Source organism: Symphodus melops (genome assembly GCF_947650265.1).
Source record: "Symphodus melops genome assembly, chromosome: 4".
Taxonomy (NCBI): Eukaryota; Metazoa; Chordata; class Actinopteri; order Labriformes; family Labridae; genus Symphodus; species Symphodus melops.
This window is the reverse complement of record NC_136694.1, coordinates 17,962,391-17,973,145: the sequence shown is the minus strand read 5'-3', so window position 1 is coordinate 17,973,145 and position 10,755 is coordinate 17,962,391. Positions and strand designations below refer to the sequence as shown.

Genomic DNA, 10,755 nt, shown 5'->3' with positions numbered 1-10,755 from the left:
TTATCTTACAGTGTATTTGAGTATAAATAGAAAAAAGGCAATCTCATTTATATTCAAATACGAATTGCCATCTTTAACTCCAGCAAGGAACATCAAGGTAATTACTTAAAATCCTATGCACATTTGACCTACTGTATATTTTAATATAATTCTGACTCTCTTCATCCTATTTTAGACATATAAAAATATATGAGACTTGATGACAATTTCTGAAGTGAAAATGTAAACAAAACCAAAACAAACTAAACCTAATTTAATTATCAGTTAGTAATTCTTATTATACTTATATAAACATAAGAGGCTGAAAGTCAGGCTATGTTGCAGCAAAGGAAATGCATCACTGTGTGAAGGGCAAACACTCAAACATGGAGGGGCATTTTTATTTAATAATATTGAATTGCTTTTTAAGACTACAACACATGGTATATTACTGTTTAAAAAATATTTAAATTAGTCTCTGTAGGTTATAAAATTGTAAGAAGCTGCCAGTAAAAATAAAAGACTTGAACAATCTCATTCAGTGTTAACATGTAGACACTAAAGCTAAATGTACAAATGTTTAAAGAAATGTGAAAAATGTCTATCACAAGTACATAGACCCCCACCAAATAATCTTCTAATCACTTTGACCAAGACAAAACTATTCAGGTTTTTGAGATGACAAACAACGCAGCAAATATTTGCGATGCTTACAAAAACAAAGCTTTGTTTTTCAATTTCTCAACACTTTAACTTAAAGTTCTTTAAATTATTATTTTTATTTACCAACTGATCAGTCTTATAATTTTAGCACTTATTTATTATGCAATATAACAAACCACTCCCACTAAAGGAATTTAATAGGAAATGACCCAATAAACAACTTAAGAATGAATTTGAAAATCCTCTTCCAAAAAACTTCTTTATTAGAACAGGATAGTCAAACTGCTGTCAGGATGAAAGGGACACAGTCGAGTTATCATAAACATTGTACACATGACAGTTAATGTAAAATTGAGTGTGGTGGATTAGTTTGGGGTCAACTCAGGGATCAAAAGATGCAAATCCTGCCAACACATTTTTTAAAAGTTCTTATGGACTCATTTCTGCATTCATGCTATTCATGTTTTACCCTTTCCACTGCCACGTAGAAACTTTTCTTGTCATCCAAACAGTGCCAGCCGATTGGTCCAATTTCACAATCTGCACAGATGAGATATTTGATTCTCCCAACGTCCTTGGTAAAGCCCACATTCTCAAAAGTGTACATGTCGTCCACGAACCAGTGGGCACTCAGAGTGTCCCCATCCACTGAGCCTTCTGCCGTGCTACTGAGGCCAATCTTTTTCCGCATGGATGGGAGAAACAGCTGGTGGATGAAAACACAACTTCAGATGACATCATCATCACCTCATCAGATGTGTACTCAGTATGTTAATGGAGGGGTTGAAATCTACCCAAAATCTAATATTATGTATTCTCTTCATACGGTCTATCAAGACCATGCTAGAAAAGAGTCTGAATGCAGCACTTACAGAATCCTCCACTGGATACCTGTTACTTTCTAAAGGCACGTCATCATCCTGCTCCTGCTATAGAAATATCCAAATGGCTTCTTTCCCTTTATTATAATTTGCTTATTTTATGAACGTGGCATATTTCTAACATTATAACTGAACAATATTCTTTCAACTTTCCAAAAGTCTCTTGACACTGCATTTAGCATGTATATGCACAATTAAAACTCAGTGTTCCTGTTGATATTTAATGCTCATTATAGAAAAAAAAACTTTAAGGACCATAACCATAGCTTTGTTGAAAGGTTTACTGCATGTCTGTGATGCTGAGCCTTTCTGGAATAGTTTGAGATTTAAAATCCTTCAGTAATAGTAACATATCGGCACGTAAAATCACAAACAAGAGCACAATAATTGACTTGCACTGAAGCAAAACAGCATATGCGCAACATGCACTTTAAGTATTTGAACCAACTTTACATGTTGAAGGCAGGACTCTGACACATCATTAAATATCCTACATCATACCTCCTTCTCTGCAAACACAGCCATCCCCGGACATAGCACCTTGGATCCGCAACGTTGGCACACGACACACTTGATGTTCTTGCCATCCTCAGAAACCAGGCCGGGTTCCACTATGAAGTCTTTAGACTGCTGATTGTTGTCCATGTCTGATCCTGACGAATTACAGATATAAACATGCAGAGAAGAAGACGTGTGACACAACCGGACAGAAAGTTAACTGAACCAGCCGGTTTATGGTCTGGTCAGTTTCAACCAGTTTACTGAAGCAACATTACAGCGAAAAGAAAGATGTGTCACACAGAGTGAAGCGGAACTAGGAGTCTTCCTAAATATTTGTAGTCCGGAAGTCAGTGACAAAGAAAATTACTTAAATTCATATTTTTCATAATCAATTCACCATAAATCGTGTCAATCACTACAACACTCCATGGCCCGTATTTACTGTTTAAACCAAACTAATGCCAACCCCTATTGAAAAATAAAACTAAGGATAATAACATGGTTAATGATCAAAACGTAAGCCCCGCCCAATGCATACATGCTAGCATCTATGCTAACACGAAATCAACTGACAACCGATACGACAAATACCAGCATCCCAAACATTGAAACACACTTTTGAAATGAGTCAACATACGACGTACTGAAATGTGGAAGAAAAAGCAAGGTTGAGGAAGAATTAGGAAGATGGCCTTTATGCTAAAGATATGCTAACATACTTTCTGCTCCTGACGTGTACCAGCCACCAAATGCTCTCGTTGAGAAACAAGACATGGCTGATAGTTGTTCCTCTTCATCACTTAAATATTTTGAAGGTTTAAGAAAGTATATTTGGACGAAAGATTCAGATTTCTCCCCACAATGTATTTTGGACCTATAACCTTAATATAAAAAACATGTTACGAGTAAAAGAACGTTAAAGGTAACAGCAGAAAATGACTTCTGTAGGCTAGTGCTCTTCTGTCGAGCACATCAGAAAGAATATTTCAAGTCCACACCTTTTTATTGTATGATGCAGAATTCTTATCAAAAAATAAAACCAATTGATTTGGCATTATTGTGGTATTCCATGCGAAGTATCTGTAAGAAAATGTCTCAAAAAACAGCTTTACTTTACAAGCACAACTTTGTGTGGCACATACAGCATTAGTGTCACCCAAAACATAGAAAGTAAAGTGTGATGATTTATTTATTTAGCTTCTATGTATATAGTCTGTGGCAATGCAGTTTTAGAAGTTTTCTCTTCTTGCTTTTCAAAGTCAAACTTGGTAACGCTTGGGATGGCTCTTATCACAGAGTCAACGCTGAAACCAGTCTTCTCAATGTCCTTCTACCTTCATTTTGGTTTCTCGTGGTCTTGGTCATGGTGTGCTAATCTGGTCAAATTGACACAATCTGTGCAGTGCCTCTGATGTTTATAGAGGTGAGGGTTTAGAATGGGTTACAGTGTGCTAAACAGTAGAAAGCAGGTCTACTCGGGTTTGTCTGGATCTTGAAAATACATACGAGACCACTGGACACTGTGTTTTGACATGTGGAAATTTATTACAATAATTTTCCAAGATTACCATTAATAAATATTTATGTTTACATTTCAGTGAAATGTATGATTTATCACTTTCCACACAAGACATTACACAAAGTCAAGAATACACATTGTTTTAGTCTTTGTAATAAAGCTTGAATAAGTTGATCTAGAAAAAGGAGTCTTAAACAGCAGTTGATACAACCTATCAATGGAGTTGAAAGTTCAATAATGATTTGATTGTATATATGGCAAGGAAAACAAGAAAAGTCAAGATCTGGAAATCCTTGAAGCTCCCTTGACTGTGAAGATAGGCCATTTTATTTAAAAACACTTCCATTGGCCTAAGGCACAGGAATACTAAAAGTTTATATCAATCATACATAACACCTTTGAAACCCTATATGGTGATTTAAAGTTTAGAATTGTATATAGTATACACTAAGGTGCATTTGAAATTTACACTTCTCATTGCATCTGAAATCTAGCACAAATGAAAGTTCTCCACACAAGGAAAGCACATTTTGACCTATCCAGACCTGTGCATTGTGCGTAGCCCAGGAACTGTTACTAGACAAATAATCAATGGGTTGTTTAACTGAAAAAATAACAAGGGGAGTTATTTGTAATTCAACATTTTAAGCATCTTAAATTTAACCCGAATAGTTTCCAGCTAAGGTTTGAGCCTTTTATCAGTTTAACAAATCATAAAGCAAAATAGAAAAAAACAAAACAAAACAGTATAAAAGTTTACCAAGATTTAAATTAGGTGTTCAACCTCTCAGTTTAGGGAGGGATTTTGATGATCAACACAAATTATTTGTCTTAGATAAATCTATAGATCACTTTTTTTTGTATTAAAATCCTGTGGGTTTTTTTATGAAAATGTTTTTTTTTCCAAATGGGTTTTTAGGGTTGGCTTTCAGAGTCAATTTCATATTTATTGCAGAGCAGGCATGGGCCTGGTTTTTTAGATGTCAATCAAACAACAATTTATTCACTTTTTATGTGTATACATGTGTCTTTCTTGGACAAGTTTGTGTGCAGGCCCTCCAGCTACCTATAAAGTCCTGGATCCCTCTACTCCTCACTCCTGGACAATAATACATTCATCCTCTAACCTGCATGGATGCTGCAGGGAAGAAAGGAATGGTTTACAGTATTGGCCCTCTGCTACAGCATAATAAAACTCTCTGTATCCTTTATTTAATGGAAACACACGATGGAGAGGTCTGGGAACTAAAAGAGCTAGCTACTCATAAGTGACCATCAGTTAACTGAATCTGTGATTTTGGTTTAAACCTTGATTTTCATTAAACTTAGAAATACAGACCTCAAGTTTCTTAATGATTGAACAAGTAGTGCCTGTTGTAAATTTCCCTCTGTAGTTGAATGGCTAGTTAGTGCTAATCTATTGGAGCCAAACGGAGCCAAACAGAAATACCAACAAATCAGCAAATCAGAAGTACAGAAGGAGCAATAGGTGACTATATTGAATTCTAGCAGCATTTTAAGTGCGTTTGGTGTGTTCGTTGTGTGTGTGTCTGTGGTGTTGGGGGGGGGGGGGGGGGGGGTCGGAGGAGGAGAGGGGGGTAACAAAGAAAAGTATGAGTAAGTCAGGACTCTCAGAGAAGAGTGTCATCTGTGCATCCTCCCTCGAGGCCATAGCGGAACTCCTGCAGATTGGAAACCCCGTAAAAGTGGACGAATGCTGCTGCCACGACGAGCACATGAAAAATCTGATGAGAATGGAACTAGAGGGAGAAAAAAAAAAGTTATCATTAAATTTCACAAATGATCCATTCAAGAAAGTTGAAGTCATGTGCCTGTGAAGTAATAATAAATCCATTCTCTATTGCTGGCTTGTAACTTTAAAAGTCAGTCTCTTACAAATTATCATTATTATTGTATCATCATCAGTTTTATAAGTGTAACTATTCAAAACAAAGCCCATTCAACAGGATGTTCTTCTTCGCGATTATAGCACGTAATTCTGAATCAAGTTTGGTTCATAAAGGATTGATGTTCATTTCTTTTCTGAACCTAATCTAATTCTTCATAGATTTAGGCAGCTTGTAACACTTCAGACTTTTTCATGAAGTTTATGTTTTAAATTATGTGATTATGTTTAAATTTGAATAATACCATATACACCAGGGTAGAAGTATCTCAAGCATGCCCTGTGTTAAGTGCCTTGTATTAGTAATATACACATTTGTTGCCTAAGATGAAACATAGCAGATTTATCCCATTAGTGGTTGTATCCCTGTTGTTACCATTGTAAAGTCCTTTGAGTTGTGCCTGTGTTTGAATAGTGCTTAATAAATAAAACTTCTCTGCTTTAAAAACATAAAAGATGTCCGAAAGTAGCGACCTGGCTTTCTGGAGTTCTTTTATGTAAATACATCAAATACTTACCCAGATGTCACACTTTCCAGGAAAATACCGCTCAGGGATCCTGGCTGCATAGAGTCCAGCACCAGTGATATACATGGCCCCCATCAGGTAGAACCAACCCATTTGTCCGACTGTGGTGGCCTTTACAAAGCCTTCTTCAATGGTGAAGTGCATGGTAGGAACAATGCCACTCAGACCAAGACCCATGAAAACACCTAAGAAAAGCAAGGACCTCACTTAGACATTTCAAGACAACAAATAGTAATCATTAAAAAGAAAAAAAAATGAAAAAAACATACAAAGCTTAACAGATAAGCGATTACGATACAGTACAAACAGCTACATGAAGTCACACTGAAAACATGGGATCAAAAGGCACCTGCTCTTGTAGGTCTGTGACGAGGTGTAGAGAACCGGTCCCATTGAGCCACTATGATGGCAGCAATGCCGAGGACACATACAATGGTGAGGTAGATAAGTCGAGGCTGAGGAGAGCAGTAGAAGGAGTAGTACAGCCAGGGCACGAAGGAGCCCATGATCAGGAGGGCGATGCCCGAGTAGTCAAGCCTGAAGAGAGGACGAGACACAGACACCACAGGCGGATGAAAAGCTGCAACATGTATGCACTCTCGTGAGTCTAAACAACTGTAGATTTTTCCCCTCACTGTCAGTGAGGGTTTGAATAAAATGAAGACACACTTGAGTAACACAGCATATACTACAGGGGGACACAGGAGCAGAAGGTTCACTCCCAGTAAGTAACTCTTCAAAGGCCTGCCAGGCTCAACAGAGAAGGTCAAGGACATTTGACATATGAGATTAAGGGGTCAAACCTCGAACCCTGTGGTTGAAGAAACACAGTGCCTTGCTCCTGAATCCACAAACATTTTATGGATAGTAAGAAAGTCAAACTTTTAACTGACAATGTATTCACGTACGACCAGGAATAAACTGAAAGAGTCAAATGTTGAGAGAGAAAGGAGAGACAGCACCTCCTATTGGAAAGTGTCATGCTGATTTCAGCTGCATCTGATTAGTTTTGGCTGAATTACGGATGGTTTTGTCCTTTAATAATCATTCTGGGTGTATCCCTCTTTAATAGCACAGAACTCTAGATAGCAGCTGGAGCTGCATGTAGTTGAGAAACAGTGTTTGTCAGCAGGAGGGCTTACTTGGAGAAGGTGCGAGACACTTTCTCAGAGTGACAGTAGACGGTATGAAAAAGCCAGGAGAAGCTGAGGCAGAGTACGGCTCCCAGGAAGAACATCCCGAACACCACTTTCTCTTGCAGAGGAGCCATAAAGTACATGTTGGGCCGCAGCATGGTTAACGTGCCCAGGCAGATGAACAGGATCAGCCCTGAGTGGGGGGAAAAAAGACCAGTTACACCATCCACCAAGAGAAATAACCAAATCAATCTTTTAAAAAATGTGCAACAGAAACCCAAGTCTAAGACATTTTCAAATTGATATGCAAGGGTATCATCCTCACCTAACAGGTGAGTCCAGATGTTTCCCGTCTCAGTGTGAATTCTGAAGATGCTTCCGAAACAGGCCCTGAAAGAGGGCATGGGAGGGCGATGTCCATGCAGGAGGTAATCGTTGTCCTTCAGCCACTCTGGGAGGACATGAAAAGGAATGACCCTCCAGCGGCCCTCCCAAACCTAAAACACAAGAATAGCTCAAATTCCAAGATACACACAGGTCATATGAAGGACAAGAGATGCCTCTCAAACACATAACCTATGTGGCTTATGACAATACTTATTTGCATAGAAAGGTTCAACACGAGCAGTACCAAACCTTTTTAAACAAACGTAAATGTGTCAGACATGTTTGTGTCTATATTTATTAATTGTTTACAGTTTCCTTTTGGTAGAGAGCTCAATAACCACATTAAGTATATATAAAGTCTTAAAGCTGGATTTTCTGCTCAGGGTTCTTCTCTGTATCTGTGTTCTGATGCTACTTTGTGCCATTGTGTTTTGATTGTTTAATACAGCAAACATTCATGATAAAACAGGTGTAAATAAGTCCAAATACACATCACTCCCAAGTTAACTCCTTTTTGTTGTTTTTGTTCACACAGAACGGCAGCTGTACGTCATTTAACCTCTCTATCAAACTACAGAGCTCTGGTGGAGCAGGTAACACCTTTGAGATGAGCAGAGTGTTGAGTTTCAGCTCAGTTAACCTGCTGATGCAACATTTATGCATGTGCTATGTACAGGCCCTTTTATTTTCCCCAACATGTCCCAACAGACTGTTTCCCAACTGATATTCAACAATCAGGATCTACGTTGTGAGGCTGAAAATGACTGAGTTTGTCGCTGACATCACTAATACTTGTTATTGCTATGGAAACGGGCTCATCCTTGCACAGTGGAGCTGAAAGCCGCGAAGAGATGTCAGACTGGATATTGTGCACTGACCTTCTCACACTTAACTCAAACGAGTATAATTAGGGTGAGGACTGCCACAATATTTGGATTTTGTTAAAGTCAGGACATGAGACAATGTAGGGGCAATCTACAAAAAATATATATATATTTGGCTCAGTTTCATTTGACAGTGTTAATTATTTTTAATCTCCGCTGCTTGCTAATAATTACCTGGTGCGTGAAGTTGTGTTTATATAGAAACTATGATACATGATATGATACAAATTTTCAAATAAAGATCTTAACATGTAAGAAGTATTCTGAATCAATGTTATTGACTCAATGGCCGTTAAATGAGGAATCCAAACTTATGGATATTGTCAGCTCTTTTTGTGACAAATGCAAGTTTTGTGTCTTTTAATTAAGTCAGGAGTAGACTTTTACTTTGTGTACAAACTCCTCCATCTTCTCCATGGCATGGTGAGCTTGAAGTGGTAAAGTCAGCACCTCCCCCACCTCCTCATCATCATCCTCCTCATCAGCAAGTACTGCCGCTCCCTTGAAAGAGACCACAAGAGAAACTAGATGAAGCTTTTGAGCCATAACAGCGACAGTATGTACGCACACTTTCTGAAACAGCTGTACCTCTGAGTGTAAGCCTTTGGACGCTGCATGTCTCCCCCCTCCCTCCTTCAGCAGCGGCCCCAGCTCCATCAGCTCAGCATCTGGGACACGGCAGTCCTCAGAGATCCGGCAGTCTGCATCACTTGCAGACCCGTTTCTGCCTGACATAGGGAGTATGCCTGATGACCCACTCACAGTCCCTGTATACGGCTTCGGGTGGTACACTTCAATTTCCTCCTGAGCAACAAATATCACAAACAGTTTTACAGGTTAACCTCAGATACGGTACACCAGGTCGCAGTTAGTCTCAGTAAACATTTTACTGTCGAGAACAAATTAAAATGAAGATGCAATTAAGCAGAGCGTGACAAAGACATCGACCAAACAAATAATCATAAACATGATAGTGATAATTTTGGGATTATATGAGCACAGTACAACTCACACTTAGTGGGAATCACGAGCTTTGCTTTAAAATGTTTAGTTTTTCCTGGAAAAAACATAAAAACAATGAGAACATGTCATTTGTTCGGCTGTCTTCTTACATTTGGACCACAGTCCTTCAGCGTAAGGCTGTTTTATCATACATTTGAACTTTATCAAACAATCACAGCTTCTGCGATTGGAATTTCACACTTTGGCTTTTTGCCGTTTTGCGATCATTTTAAATCAATAATGTATCCCTTAATGGTTTACAGGCGGCCCTGAAATATTAACAAAATAAAATAAAACACAGATATCCCTATCATGAAACATCAGCTGATTTTTATGTCCAAATAATGTGACATTTGGACAAGTGATACCCACTATATGAATTCATGTTAAATTCATGTGAATGCCGGAATGATAAACGCACTGAAGCATCGTGACAGATGTGTTTAGTGTTTGTTGCGGCAAAGATCAGGCACACAAAATGTAAAGGATATGAGCATGCAGCTGATCAATGATAAGGTAATATATCACAGAGGGGAGTGTAGCGTCGAACTGTCATTTCAGATGACTAAAACTAAAATCTAAATGACCGTAGATTTGTTTTGGACTCATGAAATCTGTTACATCGATCACACATTGACAACAAGAGAACAAAGAAGCGGCTGGACGTGTAGGGATATAAATATGTCACCAGACACTATTATTATTATTATCAGACGACAATGATACTGAGGTAATATAATATAGACATAGCAGAGAAACATTAGCGACATGGATGACAAACACAACGTTATATCGAGTTAGTGTGAAGCCAAGCAGACGGATGTTGATAGCAAAGCGTCAGATGGAACATGGAGTACAAAATGTAAACAACCGCAAGATACCGACCATACAACGTTTATTCATCAGGTCTGTACGCTTTATAATCAGTGACAGACCAACGCTGAATTCACATTTAAATAGAAAATAAAGGTTTTAGTTAGTTGGACCGCTCATACATCGGCTTGCTAGCTTTAATGTTACCTTTAAGCTAGCTGAGCTGTCGCTAACAAGAACCAGCAGAGCAGGAGACTCAGGTTTGTGAATTAATCCACCAAAGACCTTCACGACCACGTCCACATACAACACTGTGTAGTTAACTGACCGAGCTAGGGTCTACTTAAACATTATTTATGAACAGAAATAACTTACCTGACAAGGAAGTCTTAAAACCAGGAAGGTGAATTATTTATCGTTCTGCGAAAACCAACACAATCCCGTCCGGAAGTTCAGATCGCTCTGCCGTAAACGTACAGACTGTTAAACCTATTTAACATCCGCTTTCAAAATAAAGGTTACCATTATTTGATCTTTAAAAGTATTATTTTAACTAG

At 38.3% G+C, this 10,755-nt stretch overlaps 2 protein-coding genes across 4 annotated transcripts; both read right to left on the bottom strand.

Annotated features, from left to right (window-relative positions):
* Positions 1–887: 887 nt before the first annotated feature.
* On the bottom strand, positions 888–2,984 carry rabif (RAB interacting factor). 2 transcript variants are annotated; one of them, XM_079342164.1, is made up of 3 exons: positions 2,744–2,984; positions 2,025–2,176; positions 888–1,348 (listed from the first exon to the last, which is right to left on the bottom strand). In XM_079342164.1, the coding sequence occupies exons 1-3, from the start codon at positions 2,796–2,798 to the stop codon at positions 1,097–1,099; spliced, it is 459 nt and encodes a 152-aa protein (XP_079198290.1). In that variant the 5' UTR covers positions 2,799–2,984; the 3' UTR covers positions 888–1,096. The 2 variants fall into 2 exon arrangements, with proteins under 2 accessions (XP_079198290.1, XP_079198291.1); XM_079342165.1 differs by having other exon boundaries at positions 2,669–2,980.
* A 565-nt stretch (positions 2,985–3,549) lies between these two features.
* Positions 3,550–10,663, bottom strand: adipor1a (adiponectin receptor 1a). 2 transcript variants are annotated; one of them, XM_079342163.1, is made up of 8 exons: positions 10,574–10,663; positions 8,972–9,187; positions 8,771–8,884; positions 7,438–7,609; positions 7,119–7,305; positions 6,326–6,513; positions 5,968–6,161; positions 3,550–5,303 (listed from the first exon to the last, which is right to left on the bottom strand). In XM_079342163.1, exons 2-8 carry the CDS (start codon positions 9,116–9,118, stop codon positions 5,175–5,177), a joined length of 1,131 nt encoding a protein of 376 aa, XP_079198289.1. In that variant the 5' UTR covers positions 9,119–9,187; positions 10,574–10,663; the 3' UTR covers positions 3,550–5,174. The 2 variants fall into 2 exon arrangements, with proteins under 2 accessions (XP_079198289.1, XP_079198288.1); XM_079342162.1 differs by having other exon boundaries at positions 8,771–9,187.
* Between the last annotated feature and the right edge of the window lie 92 nt (positions 10,664–10,755).